This window comes from Coturnix japonica, chromosome 3 (assembly GCF_001577835.2).
Source record: "Coturnix japonica isolate 7356 chromosome 3, Coturnix japonica 2.1, whole genome shotgun sequence".
Taxonomy (NCBI): Eukaryota; Metazoa; Chordata; class Aves; order Galliformes; family Phasianidae; genus Coturnix; species Coturnix japonica.
The window spans coordinates 14,890,270-14,911,320 of NC_029518.1; the positions used below are offsets into that span (position 1 = coordinate 14,890,270).

General features: G+C 46.2%; 1 protein-coding gene across 1 annotated transcript; it reads left to right on the top strand.

Moving 5' to 3' along the window:
- The first annotated feature begins 154 nt into the window (after window positions 1–154).
- ACBD3 (acyl-CoA binding domain containing 3) lies at window positions 155–14,949 on the top strand. Its single transcript, XM_015857103.2, has 8 exons — window positions 155–467; window positions 5,582–5,723; window positions 6,698–6,838; window positions 7,504–7,662; window positions 9,007–9,181; window positions 11,045–11,237; window positions 11,880–12,164; window positions 13,153–14,949. Exons 1-8 carry the CDS (start codon window positions 218–220, stop codon window positions 13,362–13,364), a joined length of 1,557 nt encoding a protein of 518 aa, XP_015712589.1. The 5' UTR covers window positions 155–217; the 3' UTR covers window positions 13,365–14,949.
- Window positions 14,950–21,051: the final 6,102 nt, after the last annotated feature.

Sequence of the window (21,051 nt, forward strand, 5' to 3'; positions counted from 1 at the left end):
GTAAAACTGACTGAAGGAGGCGATGCTCCGTTGTTCTGTAGTCCTCTATTTGTGATCCTCAGCCGAAACCTGAACGAACAGAAACGAGGGGAGCCCATAGAGGGGGCGGAGCTGAGAGCGGCCTGCTATGGGGGCGGTACCAGGCGGGACGGGGCCGGATGTTCCGGGTCGGAGGGAACGGGAAGTCGGGACGTGGCCGCCGCAGCGGAGCCGGAGGATGGCGGTGGCTCTGAGCGCGGAGCGGCTGGAGGTGTCTGTGGACGGGCTGACCCTGAGCCCCAACGCTGAGGCGCCGCCCTGCGAAGCGCGGCCCGGACACGGGGATTCGGCCGCGGGGCGGAACCGAGCGGGGCCCGGCTGCCAGAGCCAGGTGGAGGCCGGCGGGGAGGAGGCGGCGCTGAGCCCGGAGCGGAGCTGGGGCTTCGCGCTGGAGGAGCTGTACGGGCTGGCACTGCGCTTCTTCAAGGGTAACTGCACCGGGGAGCTGGGGCGGGGGGTGCGCAGCACCGGCCTGAAAGCGGGAGGAAATAAATTAATAAAGCATCCTCGCTTTTGGATGCTGAGGGAACAGCCGTGGGAACGCGGGGAGGGCACGTTGGCTTTAAGTGCCGTCGGGGCTGCGCCTCGCACCGCCGTGTCTGTGGGAAGGAGCGGGCTGGGCTGTGTGGGCACAGCCGGGTGTCACAGCGCGGCTCCCCGCCAGGTGCAGCACAGCGCTCCGATCCTGCGGGCCGAGATGGGGCTGCTGCTGCTGCTGGTGTCTCTGCGTTTGATTTTGTGCTTGTTTTTTAACCTGTGCTGTTCTGTGAACCAGGAAGGGCTGGGTTTTCTGTGCCAGAAGTTGCCGCAGCCACGTGTTGGGCTGGAGGCACTGCAGCTCCCAACGTGCTGCTCTGTAAAACATGGAGCTCGAGGGAGTTTGTTTCCTACTGAGTATTTGTTTGTAAATCACACTGTGGGAAGGAATATCTCTGCAGCGGGAAATTCCTTATCTCAGTCGAGTGTTATCTCATGGTGTCTTCAGTTTGATGTTCGACCAAAACGAGTAGTGGTGTAAAAGTGAAACAACTCAGTCATAGCATGTAGTGTGCTGCCAGTGCTTCTCATCCTGTGGTAATTACACCTTACATTCATCTCCTTTTGAAGGGTGAGGGGTCATTGAGGTGCTACTTGCATCCAGGTTACAGATATTGCGGTGTATCTGCTGTGTCTCAGGTGTCTCTTTCTTGTTGCTGCCTTCTTATTGAAGGCTCAGTTCATTCTACACCTGCATGGCTCTGAAAATAAGTGCTCTTGTTTCCAAGTTGTTTCAGTTTATCCACTGTGACAACAACCATGGACGTGGGCAGCTGTGTGGATGCTGAGAGACACACACATCTCCCTGCTTTACTTAAAGGAGTAACATCTGGGGGATGTGAAGGCTGGTACTTGTCAGCATAGATCAGTGCTGAGGCCTCACTTCTCATTGTTATTCTTAAGACTGTGCTGGTCCAGAGGTGGGGTGTTGTTTGGCAGACTTGATCTTAATGCTGGCTGATGCCAGAGCTTCTATATATGATGTTAACTGCTTATGCTGCTTCCATGAAGCGAGCAGAAAACATAAGCTATTATCTAAGAGTGGCACCTTTGGTATTTGCTTAAAGTGCTGCTGTGGGAGCTGGGGCAGGGAGGCTAAAGAAGTCACTGGATGCTGAAGGGTAAGCGGGTGATCACCAGTTAAGCAGCTGCTGTTCTGTATCAGTGTGTAAACTGAGCTCTGCTCATAATGCATTCATAATGCATGCGCTTCCTGGAAAGCTGATTTGGAACAAAATACCTGAGGCATGTTACACTGACTGCTGATGCTTGTCTGAGGTGGTACCTTGCAAAACTGCTCAGTGACAGGACAAGGTGGGAATGCGTGTAAACACAATGTGAAAAACACCACGGAAGCTGAGCTGCTGTATTGAAGAGCCTTCAAAGCTGCTTTATTCCAGCTCTGAGAAAGACAGAGGCAGCTGACAGAAGCGCTTTTGACAGCTAATTTTGCCTGTGGAACTGGTACAAAGCTCAGTCGGTGGAGATGGCTCAGTGGAGGTGTAGGCTGTATCCTGCACTTGGGGGGGGGCAGCGTGCTTAGTGTCAGCAAGTCTGTTCCAGTGTCACCTAGCTGTACAGTTTTCCATATTATATGTTTGAAATACCATCGCACTCCCTGCAGTGTTCATGCGCTGCCTGCAGTGGTTTGCGGAGCCTTATGTCTGGATGGGCAGCATGTTATAAACTGTATCGTTCTGTTATCTGAAGGCTCTCCTGCTATCTTAAGTATTCAAATGTTGTTTGACTGCTCCAAGTTGTTTCCTCTTATCCTGACAAGAATGCAACTTCAGCCTCAGCAGTGTATCGTCCACAGTGAATTGTTTGACCTTGTTGTTTGTGTTCTCATTTGATGGCATGTTTGTAGCTCATTAGTTACATAGATGCTTGCTTTAAAGAAGATGGGAAAACCCTATAATGTATCTGTATCAGATCTGACAGGAAGGGCAGGTTGATTATCCTTCTGTTGATGCTGAGTATAGGAGAGCACTCACTGGGCTCTGCAGGCAGGGATTCGCCTCTCATGTTTCTCAGTCTTGGTGTCACCCATCAAAGCTCTGCAAATGAGCTGCATTAATATACGTGATACCTGCTTTTAAAAGCTGTGAGGCAACAAGTCGCAGTTGAAGCTGTTTTCTGGCTTCTTGTAGACAGCTGGGGCTGAAAGCCATCCCATGGGAACTGGACATTGAGAGGGAGTGCAGTAGGTGAGCGGGAGCAGAAGATGCAGCAAGTTGTGCAGTATATCTGACTTGAGATGTACTTTTTCTGTGTTACAGAGGTGTAACAGTGGTGATGCTGGTAGTGCATTGCCACACAGTGACATCCATTTGCATTATCTGCTTTTCATTACTTGCTGTTGGACTGGCTTCATCTTTTTGTGTTTGTATGCGGGGTCCCTGCTGAGGAATCTCTGTTGGGTGGGCATCTGGACAAAGAGTCGCTGTCAGGAGGGCTCTGGCCTCAATAGCTGATGGTAGGTGTGCAGGGACCTTCCTGCCAGGCCTGGCAGTATAGGGACAGTGCTGTGTCTTCATGGCATGCATCTCTGAGGCCTGAGCTGGCAGTAAGTGGGAGCTGGTCCTTCTTGCAGTGTTTTGGGTAGGCTGCTTCATGTCATAAGTGAAGTACATATGGGCTGTTACTGCAGCAGGCCTAAAGCCTTGTTCATGCAAGCATACCTTAATTACTACGTAGTCTTGTCTGCCGCTAGTGTGATGTTCAGGTGATGAGCACTGCATTTTCTATGGGTGATGGTTTGAGATATGGTCAATAAGGACTATGAATTGTCTGTAAGACAGCTGGGCCTTTCTCTGGCCTTGCAGCAGGAGGAATACCAGTGGCATACAGAAGGTTGTGAAGTTGCTGTACTGTACTTCTGCATGTCGTCAGGATTTCTCAGTGTGTTACTTGAAACTGATATTCTTCAGCTTCCTGTCAGCTGTATAAGGTATGAAGGTGATGCCTACTTGACTGGTGCTCCACAGATGCTTGAATGGATTCAGCTCTTCTGCTTATCTGGGCTGACTAAAGCTCTCTTAGCGCATTTAGCTCTGCAGATGGCTCCAGCTCCTCTGTTTCATTTTAACTCTCAACACATCTGAGTCTTTGGGGTAATTGTACAGCATGGTTTCTGCTGAAGAATTCAACTGAAAAATGAGTGGGATGTGACTTCATTCCCTCGGCTGACCTGAAATGCTTCGCTTAGAGCTTGCTTCTGATCTACATTATCTCCAAGTCACTGAATGTCTGTCTCTTATTTTTGTCCTCTCTTGTTTAGCTTGCTTTTCTTCTTCCTTTGGGTCACCATTCTCTGTATGTGCAGTTTCCCTTGTTAGTTAAGCCTTGAGCTCTGACTTCTGTTCTGTGAAAATGCAGACGTGCTGCCTTAGCTGTGGAGTGATATGGTCTTTTTCTTTGGCTTTAACCCTGTTCAGAAGTGAGTGCAAACCCTTATGCTGGGTGGCTGAGGCAGCAGCCCTGCAGAGCATGTAAGGATATGAAGTGTGCTTTCAGAGAGCTTGCTATTGCTATTTACTGAGGTTAAAAGAAATGCTTGCTAGCTAATAAGTTCTGAGTTAATTGTGAAGTGGGAAGTGAGGGAGAAGCTGAAGGACTCTTGGGGTGGCTGAAGAGCAAGGTAAGAAACCTAGGGAGAGAGTTTTTATCTGTGCTGGCTTTGTTACTGAAAGTGCCATATCCTCAGGTGGAGTTGCAGGATGTGGTGGTTTGATCTCTGAAGGCTCCTGGGGTGGGAAGGGACCACTGGTTCTTGTCAAGGCTGCTGGGCTTTTGGAGCTGAAATAGCTATTTGCTGTAAAGTTACGAGATGCTGGGCAAAGTGCAAGTACTTGAGGTTCTGAAAGAGTGAAATGGACTTCTAGGAGTGGATAATAAAAGATTAAATGCTTACCTTCCTAACACGATCTTAGCTTAAATACTAGTGGCATGCATACAGTCATTCCTTGCTAGTTTTTGACTGAGGAAGTCCAGTGGCATACCAGCCTTACTGTGTCAAAACCAGCCTTCTTGCTGTACCCTGCAAACACTTTCCCTGTGGAGCTGTCTCCGGTTCTCAGCTTTCAGAAATACTCGCTCAGATTCTCAGCAGGCCACAAGAGAGATTTCCTACCCCCCCTTCTGCTCTGATTTCCCAGTAACAACTCTGCTTACGGTCACAAGCTGAGCAGTTCTGCAATTTGTGTCAGCTCTAATGGCTGACTATGAATTGAAGTGTCCGGTTTGGGGCTCGGAACGATTTGCTCCAGAGCGACCTTCACAATAAAGGAGAGCTGGGGGCCACTGGCAGCTTCGCTCTGATTCACAACTGAATGGAAAGCAGTCGGTACAGCCATGTGAAGTGTCTGTTGTGTTCCTCTGATAGCAGCTTCCTCATTTCAGTCCCTTCAGAAAGAGGTGATGCGAATTTGCTTGTTATTCTGCTCGAGGAAATGGTCTTTTTTTTTAACAGGCAGCGTGATTGCATATAGTGATGCCTGTTTCTTAGATCTGTTGTGACAGTTTGATAAATGGGTTGAGCGAAGTCCTAGCTGAGGAATTCAAATGCTTTAAATCAGTGCACATTTTCCTCAATAGGGGAATGTGTGATGGCATCTAACCAGGTTTGCTTTAGAAGGTGGTAGTATGGAACTCCCGGGATTCTGATAGAGTTCTTAAGGCATCTCTGTAGGCTCTGATGCTGATTGAGTCACCTCTAAGATTCCTTATTGTGAGGATTGACTCCAGTAGCCATCGCAATGTGCAGCCATCCAACTGCCTCTGGGAAGATTTCCACTTAATTCTGTTTTCCTCTCTGCAGCTCAGCTGACGTTAGGTGTGTTTCTTTTGGACAAACTGTTTGATTTGAATGGAGCTTGACTTAGTCTGTGACTTCACCTTTGGTGTCTTCTTTTTCAGAGAGGAGCTTGTGATTATACAAAATACTCTTTGCTGTCCTGTGCTTAACAAGTTAATCGTAACAGTGAAACGTTCTTTTCCTCTACAGAAAAAGATGGCAAAGCCTTTCATCCAACATATGAAGAAAAACTCAGACTTGTGGCACTGCACAAGCAGGTTCTGCTGGGACCTTATAACCCTGATACTTGCCCTGAAGTTGGGTTCTTTGATGTGCTGGGGAATGATAGAAGGTAAAGGCCTTTGTTGATCTTAACTCTGTTTTTCCTGTCTGAAGTAAATGCCATCCAATTTCAACAGTAAAAAAAGCGCATGGATTGCCTCAGTATGGGTGTGTGTGAAAGCAAAAGCAGCCTCTTCAAACACATCACTGAAATCTGAGTCACAATTCAGTAAAGGAGCCATGAGGCAATTCTTGGGTGTTTTTTTAACTACGTTAGGAGAAGCTGCTCTGCCAACAGCCCAGTTTTTTTAAATAGCAGTTTAAAGACTTGGTTAACACGCAGGCCTGAGTATCTTTCTCCTAACTTTACACCAGAGTTGCAACAGGCTGAGTCCCTTGCCAGCGCTAACAGCACTTGGCGGAGCCTTCGTGGTAGTTAGATTAAAGAGAACCTCTGAAATCATCTGTTGCATTCAGACCCCGAGTAGATTTTGATGAGATCAGGACAATCTTTGTTGCTTGCAGTTCTCTTGTTGACTGTTTCTAGTTATGAAGGCCAGTGCTGTGTTGCTCTTTGCTTCTCAGAGCTGTACCCAGTGCACTGTTTCTGCTCAGATGGATTCTTTTAGGAAGAACCAAACTGTTGCATTTGATTTGATTAGGTTAGTTACTGTGTTTGTTCATCTGGGAAAGTGTAGGCATTTTTTCCCATAAACTAGAGTGGAAGAATGATTAAACAAGTGAATTAGCCAGCTGATTTGTATCTGGGAAGTTTTTGGACACAGTTTGGAGTTCTAAGTAGAGTTCATGGTAAGTACTAAATTTCATGTAAGCACTTGGTGCTCATGTATGAAATGGTTATTTGGTAGAAGAGAACACTGTAATCTATGGGTTTAAGTTCTGTCTTTGAATGGGTCATGTTTTCTCTGAAGTGCTGCATGTTGCTGTTTGCTTACTGGTCTCCCAACTCCTATTCCTTTTCTGGGCTTTCTGAGCACCCTACTGGCCAGCAAGGAGTTGAGTTGTCTTCTCTCTCTCCCTTAGGAAGGAATGGGCTGCCCTTGGAAACATGTCAAAGCAAGAAGCCATGACAGAATTTGTTAAGCTCCTAAATAGGTGCTGCCACTTGTTCTCAACATATGTTACTTCACACAAGATAGAAAAAGAAGAACAAGAAAAGAAAAGGTAATGTTTCATTTCTCGGTGTTGGGGAGAATATTGAATATATGATTGTTGATCTATGGACAGTGTCACAGATAGCTTCAGTTGACAGCGTTACTTTGGAGAGGAGAGAGGCTTGAAGTTCAGGTAGCTGCAGCACCACCTTCTCTCTTTAAGGCTTTTAACTTTACTAGTAATGGATGGCTGTTTCTGAGGTGCGTATACCTAGAATGCAGGGGCTTTTAAAAATGTGGCAAGATGCGCAATTCACAAAATATCTGCCCTCAGAGTTTACTAAGAGTTAGTGACTCGATAAAGGCTATCCTGCATCCTTTATACATAATGTGGTTATTAAACAGTAGTGTCTGTGATTATTGAACATATATTGAAGCTTGGAAGATGTTTTTCCAGATACTAGTAGCAGAGAATGGAAAAAAGTATTGTAGGTTACAATGACTGCTGAATTAAAATACAGAGTTTATATTTGTTGCACTGCAAAGCGCAGTAACACCAAGTGATAGGTTTTCTCCTGGTGTGTAGTAAGACATTTCCCCGAGTTGAAGTGGGAGGAGATGGCGCCAAATGAAAAAGATTCCTTAGGTAGGCAAAAGGTAGGTTACAGCTTGTTGCAAATAACTTGTCCTAGGGTTGTAGAAATGCTGCAATAGCTTATTGAGTGGATGTTGCAGAAGAGAGGAGGAAGAACGAAGGCGCCGTGAAGAAGAGGAGCTTGAGCGGTTACAGAGAGAAGAAGAGAAACGCAGGCAAGAGGAAGAAGAGAGACTGAGAAGAGAAGAAGAGGAGAGGAGGAGAATTGAGGAAGAGCGGCTTCGGATGGAACAGCAAAAGTGAGTAGCTGAAAGCGCCAGCATTAGGAAAAAGTAACTGTCTTGCACTTGAGACAATTCTATCTTGCTGTTTAAGTAGTTCTGCTACAATTGCATATCTGAAATTGAGAGCACTCTAGTCTGACAGGGACATTTGTAGTCCTTAGCTGAGAGAGACATGGTTTGCAAAGAGCCAATAGTATCCCAGCATGCTGCTGTATGCAGCCCTCTCAGCTAAAATTGCTAGGGAGATCTTGTTTGAGGAGAATCTCTGTTTGGGGATTGTGAGTCTGAGCGCTACACCTCATCAAAACGTGTGGCTCTGCTTCTTAAATGGGTTGTGCTGCACTCAGGTGAACTATTTAAGCTGTCACTTGGAAGTTTCTGTCCTTTCATAGAGGACAGTGCCTTAGAAAAGGTAACTGCAGTTCATTGTGTTTTGTTTTTCTTTAAATGCATGGTTGAGGTTTTCTAACTTGGAAGTCTGATGCTACCTCCTTGAAGGCATTCTTTTCCTAGATGTTGTGAAGTGTTTGCAGATCTCAGCTGTGTGCTGGCAAGGCTTGTTAGAGGAGGGGAGGGAAGGAGGGTGAGGAGAAGAAGAACTACTCCTCCATTTGCATGATTCTTTAATCCTCTGAAATATCAGTAGCTCATTGCTAATGAATGTAATGCATCAGTTAAAAAAATGAATGCTGGATCAAGGTAGGTGTTTTTACTATCTGGCTTCTGTTTGCCTTTTTGGAGAAAGAAGGAGAATGGAGGCTTTGCTTGGTGAACCAGTGCATTCCTCCTGAAGCTTCTGCATTTGTCTGCTGGAGATGCAGTTGCCCTATTTTGCAGTTCTTTATGTTTATGAATTAGGCCACAGTCAGTCATGCTTTTCTATGGTTGAATAATATCCTGGGAAATTAAGGTAGTAACACAGTAGGTTTAGACCTAACAAAAAGGTCTGGCATGCAGTGCCACAGCAGGTCTCTTCCTATTACTAGCTGCACAAGGGCTGCTGGGATGGTTTCTGCATGTTTTCTGGAGGATCCAGACGTGGAATTTTTCCCCTTGTCTGAGAAATACAGCAATGTGTTTGTACCACTGTGTCTGTACTGGGCTATAGATCGAGAGCTGTCTTGAGCTCTTGATTTATTTATTTAACACCTGATGTTTTCAAAACATGAGGCAGACAAAACCCACGTTTGCACGTACCTTTAGGCTCTGTTCTGTTACGTAGACTTGTTTGTTTTGTTTTGGTATTTTGGTGTGGTTCGGTGGGTTATTTTTGTGGAAATTAACCGTCACTGAAGTACAGGGATTTCCCCAGTAACCCCAGCTGCTTGTAATCTCTATGCTCTCCTCCCACTAATGTAGGCAACAGATCATGGCAGCACTGAACTCCCAGACTGCCATGCAGTTCCAGCAGTACGCTGCTCAGCAGTATCCCGGCAACTATGAACAGCAGCAGATCCTCATTCGACAGCTCCAAGAGCAGCACTATCAGCAATACATGCAGCAGTTGTATCAAGTCCAGCTTGCACAGCAACAGGTAAGGCAGACCAGATGAGAAGCTTGGATTTTATTTCTTATAAGCTCTTTGGAAGGTGCTAACTTACCTACTTATATCTCCTTGAGAAGCTGATTGCTAGAAGGAGGGAAAAAGAGTGTTCAAGTAATTAAAGCTGCTGCTTTTTCAAACACCAAACGTCTTTTATTTTTATCTTTCCAAAGGGCTTTCTGAAGCAGCCATTAGTTAAGAAACTCTTATTAATCACTTGGCTACAATCCCTGAAAAGAGAATGTCAAGTGTTGTGCTATACTATCTATTACACGCCCAGTTTTATGGGAATATGTACCAGTGCAGCTGAGCATGAACAAACTGATGGGTTCAAATGACTGTTCACATACATATGACATGTGAGGATCTGAAGAGCAGCAGGCTTTAGCTGGCCACATGTTTTCAGATCAATGTGTATGTAGCAGTTGCATTGCTAGTGGGTTTGAGGTGGCTGCGCTGTCAGCTTCTGGCAGTACTGACTTCTCTTTCCCTCTTGCATCTCATCTGACATCAGTATCTGGCATGTTGTTTGCCTGTATGCAACAGGCTGTTTGTGTTGGTGGGAGCAGTACCAGGGATTTTGTGTGCGGGCTTGAAAGGATACTCCTATTTTCAGGGGAATCTTGCATCTCTGTTGAATTTGCTGTATTGTCTCAAGTTATTTTTATGTTCAGAGTTGTTCATCTGTAAGCATCCTAAACAGATGTAAGCCAGGCTGTAGACTGTGGCATGTCTGACCTCTGTGGGTAGGACCCAGATCTTAAGTAGCCGATATCTGCCAGCCTGAAGTCTGTAGTTTTTGAGCTAAAGATCTGAAATTAATTGATTAACTTCCTGTGAAGTTATTTGTGTTTGGAAGAGGATGATGCCCTCAGCAGAGAGCTGACTAAAGAAGAAGCAAAGTTGAAGTGGTATGGGGAAATCAGAGGCTTCCTACCCTGCTAAAGTTGCTCTTGAAGCTTAATGCCACCTTGGTACCAATGTTTTGGTGTCATAATAGTAAGTGAAAGCTGCAATCTCATCAGTCTTGTCTTCAGTGCCTTCTGTAATTGGTACCACTCCCTGGAGACTGAGGTGTCTGAGGCACTGCTGCCAATTTTCTTCTGTGCTTTTAGCACTCCTCCTCTCAATCATAGCTGTCTGATTTCTCTGTATGGAAGACTAATGTCCTTTGAGACCCTGGACAAAAACAACATCCTTTCCTTTACAGCAGCTTATGAAATTACACACCTGCCAGGCAATGGGGTTTGTTTCAGATCAATACTTGAACAACTCTTCTACAGGAAAGGATGAAAAAGAAGTGGTAACAGAGCTAATATTATCTAGTTCCACTTGCACGTTCCTGAGCATTCAGGTAGCTTTTGTAATAACACTTTTGAGGAGTGTTTTCCTTTTGGATTTCTGTAACTCAGTCAACTTGGAATCTGTTAATGCAGTTTAAAAACACTGCTGTGTCATGGCTGTTTCTAGATGAGCTTCTGATCAGATTGAGTTTGGGAAGGCTATATACAGAAGTTCTGTAGGAAAGTTCCTTGCTGCTTCATTATAGAGGTTACTGAAATGCAGTACTTTTGTAGCTAGGCCTAAGTTTATTGTACGTGCCCTAATTAATTCAGAAGATGAATCTTCTTGTTCAGATTGTATCCACCAGCCTGGAAAGTCTTCACATGATGTGTAGTACATGCAGTTGTCGCTGGTTAATGAGTACAGCTTCAGGTCCTTCATGCTGAGCCTCCTTATGGGGAAGAGGGTAGATTTTGTGACTGCCTTTAGACCCTCTACTGGAAGAGGGAGGCAGCTCAGGGTTTGTTTTTGTTGCTGTTGTCTTACTTGATTGCATTTCTTTCATTTTAGGCAGCCTTGCAGAAACAGCAGGAGGCGGTTGTGGCAGCAGCAGGGACACCTCTGACTACTGCATCCAAGGTGAATGTACCTGCCCAAGGGGAGATGCCATCTATTAATGGGCAAACCAGTGCACACACAGACAACCCTGAAAAAGAGCTGGATCCGGAGGCTTTGGAAGAAGCATTAGAGAATGGACCAAAAGGTAGGATTAGCTAGAAAAAGATGAACCACGGAAACCTTCATGAGGTGTATTAGAACCACAGTTGTTCATACCTGACTTCATTAATCTATGAAAGAGCTAGGTGTGATTTCTGGGTTCTTTTTTTTTTTTCTGAAGGAGATCATATCGTGTTGGCAAAACAGTTTTTGAGAGGAGGGAAACAGAAAGTAGTGAAAGCACTTCAAGCAGTGTGAATGGCATACAGAAGTTCTTTTCACTCTTGACTTAGACAGCTTTTTTCCAGCGGTGTTGGAAGGGGATGTAACCATTCTTGCAGAAAGCTGTTCTGTGCAGAAATATGTTCAAATTGATCATTGATTTAGTCTTGGGGATTAAAAGAAGGCCAAATCTTATTCTGTGTCTACTGCCCTCCCTGTGTCATAGCCCTGTCCTGTGTGCAGTCCAGACTACTACTCCAACCTTCCTTTGCCTTCGTCTGAGTGCTTCTAGGAAGTCCTCAGAAGACTTGATTGGGTACCCAGTAAGAAACCTTCAGTACCACAGTCCCTGTCTGCGTGGAAGCAACTATGATGCTTATTGTCCTCAAGTGCACCTCAAACACAATTTAGTATTCAATATAAATAACTGAAACAAAAGCTTAACTGGGTTATTCCCACCCTCTAGATTCTGTTCCGGTGATAGCTGCTCCATCAATGTGGACACGACCCCAGATAAAAGACTTCAAAGAAAAAATCCGTCAGGATGCAGACTCTGTGATCACGGTGGGCCGAGGGGAAGTGGTTACAGTTAGAGTACCAACTCATGAAGAGGGGTCGTACCTCTTTTGGGAGTTTGCTACAGACAATTATGACATTGGTTTTGGGGTGTATTTTGAATGGACAGACTCCCCTAATACTGCAGTGAGTGTGCATGTCAGCGAATCCAGTGATGATGAGGATGAAGAGGAAGGTAAGCGTGCTTATTTTTATGAAATTCTAGTCTAGCAGAAATTGCTGTGCAGGGAAACCACGCTGTCTTGTCATTTAGCTTTCACATCTCTGCCTGCAGCGCATGGCTTCCATCTAACTGGCATCTTGTCTTCAACTTCAAAGAAAAAGCAAATTTCTGACTGCAACTTCAGAAGTCTCATTTGAACATTAGTTGATTGTGATAGTTGAGGATGGGAAGTCCTTTTTTCAGTCTATTGCTTGTAACTTAAGAGTGCCCTCTTGAAACCTGCGCTATAATAGAGCATAGTAAATCTGCATATTGAAAACCCTAAGAAAAATCTTGCCTGGCTGTTCATAAACTCTTTTTGAGGAAGAAACTTCCTTGAGGCTTCAACAAAGCAGCTTTGAAGAGCAGTTCCTTATAGTGGCCAAGACCCAGGTTACAGGCTGTGCCTACAGGGGAGCCTGGCATGCCATCAGAAAAATGCGTTATGAAACAGTCATGCAACTTGCTTAGATGGAACTGCTCTGCCATAGGAAGAGGTGACCTTCTGCATATTTCTGTTACGTGATCAGTTAGTAGCATGTATGTTGAAAGATCAGTGGCAGTCAGGGTGGGAAATGCCTCGATCAGAAATAGTTTAGCATCTTTGCAAACAAGACAGCTATGTTGGATTTGGCATGTTTTAATATCAAGGTGTAAAGCTTGTGTATAAAGCAAGCGATGCCTAGACTGAACCAAAGGCAAACTTGCCTTTCCTCCTGTGCAGTTTTGCAATGGTAAACTGATGATTTGCTTTCTTAAAGGGGCACTAACTGGTACTTTTGCAGTGAATAACCCATGCTTGTTGCTCTTCCCTCCCAATGCTTTTGCTGCAGGCTTGGTGTGAACTCCTTCAGCTAACAAAGTAGAATGCCTTGTCTGCTTCAAATGGATACAAGGGAGTGTCAGAGCTTGGTTTTAACAGTTACCCTTGTTAACTGATGCTTTTTTTTTCTGCTTACAGAAAATGCTAGCAGTGAAGAAAAAGCCAAAAAGAATGCCAACAAGCCTCAGCTAGATGAAATAGTGCCTGTGTACAGACGAGACTGTCACGAAGAAGTGTATGCTGGCAGCCACCAGTACCCAGGGAGAGGAGTTTATCTCCTGAAATTTGACAACTCCTACTCTCTATGGCGGTCAAAAACAGTTTACTACAGAGTTTATTATACTAGATAAGTTTGGCTGTGTTTGAGGCTGGGCTGTGCAGAAGATGCCGTTTTATTTGGAAATTTCTTCAAGCATAATGGATCCTTTTGAGTCTGTCTTATCCTGTCTGTATCTGTATGGTTTGTGTGAACTTTAACAAGTAAACACTGGGATCTTCCTGCTCCATGACACTAATGCATATTGCATTGGGCTTAACACAGGATCTCCCTAGCCCTTTGGGGTATTGGAGTTAACCAATGGCAATCATTGGCTCCAGTGCCTGAGGTCGCATCAGCTGTATTTGTTAAAGCCTCGTGTAAAAAGGGGGAGGGGATCACTAGTTCACTGGCTGGGTGATCTGAGGTTTCCAAGTTTGGATGCTTTCAATAATTTGTTAACAGTTAATGTACAGGTCCCATCAGTAACCAGTAGATTTGGATGCAGTTTGCTGTGTAGCAAGTTTCTCTTAACTGTAATCAAATGTCAGATTTTTACACCATTAAAACTTAAAATTTCAGTTGATGCAAGTTTAGAAACAAGTTGTCTCGAGTCTGTCCTCATCAAAGAAGAAACGTTCAGTTCCTTAAACCAGTGTAAGCTTTAGGCAAGGATGGTCAACATCTTGAAGGTACAGCAGGTAACCTCTTCTGAAGACACAAACTGCAGGACAGTTGTAAGTATACGTAACGAGTAGAGCCTTAATCTCTGCCCTGCTGTTAACCCTAGAACATTTGTGGAGGCAACTGGCTTTGAAATAGGGCACAAACTATTTATAAGTTTGGGAAAGAAAAAAAAAATCTGCACAACTCTTTGGTTTGTTTTTTTGTTAAACCTGAGTGGAGCATGTTGTGCATCGGAAGAGCACTAAGTCACTTGGAAGTGTCAAAATTAGTATTGCACTGATTTTGGCAATCACTGCCTGTCCATTTGAACCTGAGTGGTGGTGCTTTGGTGTGGGCTTTCTGTTCAGTCTGTAACTGTCTGCAGAAAGCCAGGATGCACATACAGACACCTAACAACATAGCTTTCATCTCAGTCTCATCTGGTTTGAATGGCTTTGTTAGGGCATTTCTTGTTCTGTGTAGCCAGAAAATGCAGGTGGCTGCTGGAGAACATGTTAAATACCCACTTTGCTTGGAGCCTTGCGCCCAAGGGGTGATATGTTACGACAACGACTTGTGGGAGGGCTCTCTGCTTCAGCAGTGCACTTTGTTACTGAAATGGTTCCTTAGGGCCTGTCGGATTGGTTTTTGCAGTAAGGTTTCCATTGGTTAGCTGCAGCATGTACAGTTCCACAGCAAATGGCGTTGAGTTTGGGGGTTTTGTTATAATAATCGCTTTGTACATACATGATATTTTACTTTACTCATACCAACCACGGAGGTTCTTCTCCTAGAGTGCTTAACTTGTCATCTTACGTTTGGTTCAGCAACACCGTACCAGCTTGTAGCTAGTTAGTGCTGCTTTATCCAACACACTGTACAATGTTCTGCTTTTGTGTACATACAGTATATAAACCGTGGATTTAGAAAGTACTTTGCTTTTAAAGAAAGAAATGTATTTAATGTAAAAACAAAAAAACAACTTTTAAAAAAAAAAGGCAGGCACTAATATATTTCTTCCAGTCTTGGATTGAGATTTTTGTCCATACGAAGATGTTACACCTTTTTTTCCTCTGAAGAGTATCTGTCCTTGGAAGCGGTGTTTGTCGCTTTACATGGCAGCACTTACTGTCATGTCTTGATGTTCAACTTTTACGTTTTCAGACTTTTTTTATTGCCTCTGGCTGTTGGTTAGTACAGTACAAGTGCGATTTCAAGATGCCCTGAGATAGTATTTAATCCTAATTAAAATACATTTATCTGTAATACTGTTGGCTTTTCATTAATTTGGGAACCTTGGCATTGCTACGTCTGGCTATTCAGCTGTGATACTGCTTGTCATCTTCCCTTTCCTTTTGGAACAAGTCAGTGCTGTGCTGATGCTGTGGTTTCGGTAGCTGAACCACTTGGGCTAAAAGCTCTCTTCGACAAATGTTCCCAGCTTGCTGGATGATGCTGTCTGTCAATACTGGAACAGCTTGAACAGTGTAATCACTTTGGGAAGTGATTTTCTGTATGAAAAAGGGTCAGGTGCAGGCAGCCAAAAGCTGTGAGCTGGCTTCTGCCTGGGAGAAGTGGGCCTGCCTTTGCCCCTGAGGTTTAACGAGCTGAGCCCAGCCCCAGGAAGCAGCAGACCCTGCTGTGCTCTCCCAAAGAGCCTGAGCCCCCTGCAGCAGCGGGGTGGTTCCAGCTCACTCAGTCAGGTACTGCTGGTGCAGCTGCAGCATTCACACAATTGTGTTCCCATGTTTTTCTGGGACCTGCTGGTTAGTCCTGGACTGGTGCAGGATTTGTGTGGCAGTAACAGATGCCTGAGGTTGTGCTACAGGCTCCTGGGATTACTCTTGGCTCAAAGAGTAAGAGACGGGCAGGACTATGAGTGGGAGGGAAGGCAAGAAAGCCAAGCTACACTGAGGCTTCTCTTGGCCTAAATCAACCTTGGCTTGATTTAGCTTGATTTAGCAGCATCCAAGCTGCTAGCAAGCAGGGTACTGAAGCCAGGAGAGGGTTTCTCGTGTGTTCAGTCATTTTTCAGGTCCTCTTACCATCATTTGTGCCTGCAGTCAGCAGGCTCTTGAGCTTGTGCTTCAGGATCTCACAGGGGAGCAGCAGCGGCCTCTTCAGTAAGAACAAAACAAGTAAGTGCTGTTTTGTCTGAACTTCCTTTTCCTCATCTCTCTTCTAATTGCCCTATATTGGTCTGCTTCTATCACAAATTAGTTTCACGTGAAACCGACAAGTGCATCAAGAAGCAAATTACAGCAGCAAGCCTACCGTAAATGGATGTGTTTCATGTGTACATAAACTCCCCTTTCTCCAATTAAAGGTAAAGTGCTGTACTCCTTACAGCTCACTTAAGGTAGCTCTCTGCTACAAGAGGGTTATCAAATGTTTCTGAGATGAACTGAGTCATTTGCAATAGATCGAGGGGGTGCAACCTAGACTCGGCAATCCTAGATTCCAAACACAGTGGTTTGGCTGCTTGCCTTCATGAACTTCATCACCCTTCCCCACCCCTTGTGTTTTAGCTCTTTATGCCTTTCATTTGTAAGACACAGGGTAAGTGGTGTATGCATCTGAATGCAGCTTTTGAGGTAAGTAAGCTTTAAGGCACCATCTGCTGTCAGAGGAGGGCAAGAGGTAGTTGAACCATTAAACCATCTCCTTATGCGGTTGCTCTAGAAATTAGGAAAGTAGGCTGTGTGGACCTGTTGAAGTGTAAAGAGAAGCAAAGCAGCCACCCTTCATCCATGTTCTAGGTGCTCTTCTCCAAACTAACAGCTCTGTGCAGTTGGAAGCATCTAGACCAGCAATGCAGAGCCTGCTTTCTGACTTGAGTGATGCTGTCACTCTTCTGGCAGCCAATCCTGCCAAGTCTTTCATTAGTGCATTTGTAGGAGCTGAAGAAAGTCACCCGGGGGCAGCCTGCCTGTGCTGATATGGCAGTCATGTGTGAGTTCTGTACTTGCAGATCTGTTGCTTCAAAAGCCACTACCTGCTGCATCTGGCACTGTGTATTGGAAGGTAATGGCAGAGCATGAAACTTCATCCCAAACCTTTCCTCACCAACCTTCTGGTTGCACACTGACAGCCCTTCAGAGGTACCTGGCTCATAGAAACAATGGCTGCTGGGCTTAAAGATGTACATGAAAACATTTGGATCAGTGATACTATGTGTGCAAAGCTCTCATTGGGTATCCTAGGAGAAATGGAATCACAAGGAATGAAGAAAAAAGGTGCCACTTGTTCTTTGTGGTAAGTTCTGTTCCTGGCCTTTACCTGTTCTGTGTTATCTGTGCTGCCCCCTCTCCCCCTTTCATGTAGTGGGAAACAGGGACACGAGCTGCAAGATGAACAAACCTATGTGCTAATACAAGATGTTCAAGGCCTCTGCTCTTTGCAGTGCAGGTGTAGGTTACAGCAGAGGGCTCCAACACTGATAACCTTGGATCTGATTTCTACACTGTGCTTAGCAGTGTGCCTCTGAAGCAGCCTATAAAACACCTGAAGTTGTTTGTGTCCTTCTTGTGGATATTCTCACAAGGCTGCAAAGTGAGTGCAGAGCAACTAGCAGAGGTTTGCATGACTCTTTTAAAGCCCTTTTACAGTTTGGTTCTGGTTTGCAGAGAAGACATTTCCCTTCTAAAGAAAAAATGTGTTAAGGTTTGTCTTGCTTTATGTGCAAGTGGGTGTGGGTCCAGTTAAAGTGTGATCCCTGGGAAGGTGATGAAGCCATTTCCAAGCACATGGAGGAGAAGGAAGTCATAGACATAGCATGAATTCACCAAGGGGAAGTCTTGCTTAACCAACTATCAGCCTTCTTAGCAGCAAATACATGTTGCTGACTCATGTTCAACTCAGTGTCCACCAGGACTCCCAGGCTTTTCTGCAGAGCTGCTTTCCAGCTGTGTGGCCCCAGGGGTTGTTCTGCAGACGCAGTGCTTTGCCCTTCTTGAACTCCTTGATGTTCTTTCCCACTCAGCCTGTTGAGGTCCCTCTGGATGGCTGCGTTGCCCTCTGAGTTGGACAAGTCCTCTAGTTCTGTCACCAGCACTTCATGGAGCAGCTGTCGTTTGTGCCATTAGATGGGGCTGTGGTTAAAGAATCGGGATTTAGGAATTACAGCTCCAGCTCCAGCAGCCTGCCTTGAGGAAAGGAGGAGGGGATGAGCCTGTGCCCTTGTTCTGCCTTCCCACTGCAGGGTGGGAATTTCAGAGGCCTGAGGCACCACGAGAGCAGTGGGCCATGGAGTTGGTGTTGGGTGAAACCTGCATGGAGTTCAGGTAAGCCAGCAGGCTGTGCCTGCAAAGCACGACCATGAGGGATGGTTTGGTCACAGGACATTCTTCCCCCAAGGGCTCAAGTGCTCAGGATTGACTGACAATCCCTTCTCCATTTACTTATTCCCTCACCGCTGTGTGGTGTTTTGTAGGCACATCAGGGTGGGTAGGAATAGGGTGGTCACCACAGGAATACCTCCACCGTGGCTTTTGGTTGTGCTGGGCACAGCAGGATTGCTGGAGCACCAGCAGGGCCTGGAAGCTATTTTAAGTATTATTATCATTTTTTTTTCATTGGCTGTTTAATCCCAAACAAAGGAAATGGCAGGAAAAGCCGCTCTGTTGTCAGTAGCAGCCAGGCTCCTGGCAGCGCTCCCTGCTACCTCCATTATTCCGCAGCCACATCCCCACAGCAGGAGGAGGAGGCGGCTCTGTCCTGCCCCAAACCTGCCCTCCTCCTCTGCTGGAGGGGCAGAGGGCAGTGGGGAACGTCCCATGGAGCAAGGGCCACCAGCAGCCTGGCCATGGCAAGCAGGAAAAACAATAGGAAGTGGAAACAAAGCCTTTCTCCAGGGCTACTTTCCGTATGGGAAGCCAGAGCGGCTTTCCGGGCTCCCACAGGACAGCCGCCTCCTCTGCCCTCCTCATCCTCAGGCCTTGTCACAGCCAGGTCCCAGACAGGGCAGGATGGGAGGTCCAATATGTGGATAAGCTGTAAGGCAATAATGGTTAATGCTTTAGTTGGGTCAAAAGATTTTTGTAAGCACCCTGGTGTCAGGAATGAGACATGGTTATATCTTATTAGAGGTCTCACTCAGCCTACAGACCTCGCACCGCCTCCAAGGCACCTGGCCACACACAGCGGAGGAAAGCAGAGGGGAATTGTGACCCAAGGCCTTCCCCCCTCCTGGTGCTGGGAGGCACCTCAACCTTTCTGGCAACTATTTGGGACCACACTGATGTGTGCTTTGTGCCCCTGGCCTGCCCTGCTGTTCCCAGCAGCTGACTAAGAGGGGTTGGGAGCCCAGCTGTGAAATGTAGTGGTGTTATGGCTGCCATGCCTGGTTATTAAAGATGCAGGGAGAGGGAGCATGAGGGGTCCCCTGCTGTCTACCTCCATGAATGTCACACTGCTCAAAGCAGCAGGGATAAGAACAGGGGAGAGGCAGCTGGAACCAACTGTGTGTGTTGGGCTCTGAAGCAATGAACCTGGTGCAGAGGAAGGATGACCCCTGAGACTAGGGCTGAGAAATACGGGAAACCAGTTCTGCTTAACATCAAGAGGAGTGAGCCAGCCACCTCCTTCTTGCAGCGTGCAGCCAGGTACAGTGGTATTTATAGCTTCCCCTGTTAATGAGGCCACATTTACACATTAATTAGCTCTCGCTTAGTCTCTAGAAACTTGTGGTGTACCCACAGCACTTGGCTCATCCCAGTGTCCTATGTGCAGGAGCAGGATGGGCCCACCTTGGGCCCAGTGGGCTTGTGCTCCTCTGAGCCATGCTGAGTAACCCTGGAGAACAGCAGCAGGGAGGAGGATGGAGACAGGGTCCTGCATGGTCCTGGGTCAGCTGGAGGCACAGGGGAGGGAGGAGAGCACAGGGCAGCCTGATGAGCTGTCCTCCTAAAGCAGAGGGTCACAGAACAGTGGAAGGAGGAAAAATAGGTGAATAGGTGGTAGCTGCTTCACTGCACACTGATTTCCCATGAGAATTAATTAGCTGTAGTTAAAATATATGCTTTTTTGTGGAATGATGCTTCAATTAAGGCCAGCTGCTTGCTGGCACCATGTGGAACCAAAACTCTCAGCTCACGGGGTCAGTTTGCCCCTCACCATGAGCCCCTTGTGGCTGCTGCCCCAGCACTGCACACGCTGCAGGAAGCAGTAAGGATGGGGCTCTCAGCCAGAAGAGCACTGTGCCATTTGGGTTAAAAAAGAAATCCATTTCCTCAGCTCTCTTTTAAGCAAGGTGGGTGCACTTCCTGCTGTTTGAAGCTGTTCAGTGAGGCACTTATATCATTGCTGACATCTACACTAACAGTGAAAGCATCAGGGAGCTCAGTGCTGCTCCTGGAAATAGAACTCCAGCAGCACAGCCTGCACCTAATGCCTGCACCATGAGGGCAGGGAAGGCCTGGAGGTGATGCAGCTTGCCACCACTTGCACTGAGCAGGGATGTGGAGAAAGGGGGAAAAAAGTGCCCGATGCCAGACTGACCGGGGAGACTGCTGAAGTTGGGCACCTGAAGTTGCTGTTTGCCAGACCCCACCTTTGCAGAGCTCAGCCCTAAGGAGCAAAGCGCTGGCTGGGATCCTACCATGGCAGGGCGTTGTTTTGCACCTAATAAAAGAAAGTGAGAAAGATGGCATCATTAGGACACAGCTCCCAGAGGAGGAAGAGCAGAGGATGGGGGCAGGCAGGGGGGCTGCTCTTCTATATATTTTCTTATATAAAATATAACCATCTCTACCATCCATGCCCCCGGTCTATAATGCTGGGTGTCACACCTGCCACCAAACACCTGGCTTGCAAATAGCTGACTTCACTGCTGAGAACTTCAAGGCTCCTCTATTAGTGTTTATTAATTTACTGAATAAACAGCAGTGAGGTTCAATACTGTCTGTGGCTTTGGCTGCTTCTTCCGCAGCCTTAAATCAATTACTGCCATGAAAGCAAATGGTCCATTTAGTGAGGGAATCTGTAGGGCAGAAATGAGATCAGCTGTGCCCTCCTCCAGCAGGACGCAGTGCCTGGTAGGCCTCAAGCTGACAGCAGGCAGAACCCAGGGATGGCAAACAGGAAGGATTCCTTCGTTGTGGGTGGCACCAAAATAA

What these genes read in the sequence shown, in the direction of transcription:
- ACBD3 (XM_015857103.2), top strand. Translation starts at nt 218, where the DNA reads ATGGCGGTGGCTCTGAGCGCGGAGCGGCTGGAGGTGTCTGTGGACGGG. An exon ending in GGCACTGCGCTTCTTCAAGG is followed by an intron (nt 468 to 5,581) that starts GTAACTGCACCG and finishes TTTCCTCTACAG; the next exon opens with AAAAAGATGGCAAAGCCTTT. An exon ending in TGATGAGGATGAAGAGGAAG is followed by an intron (nt 12,165 to 13,152) that starts GTAAGCGTGCTT and finishes TTCTGCTTACAG; the next exon opens with AAAATGCTAGCAGTGAAGAA.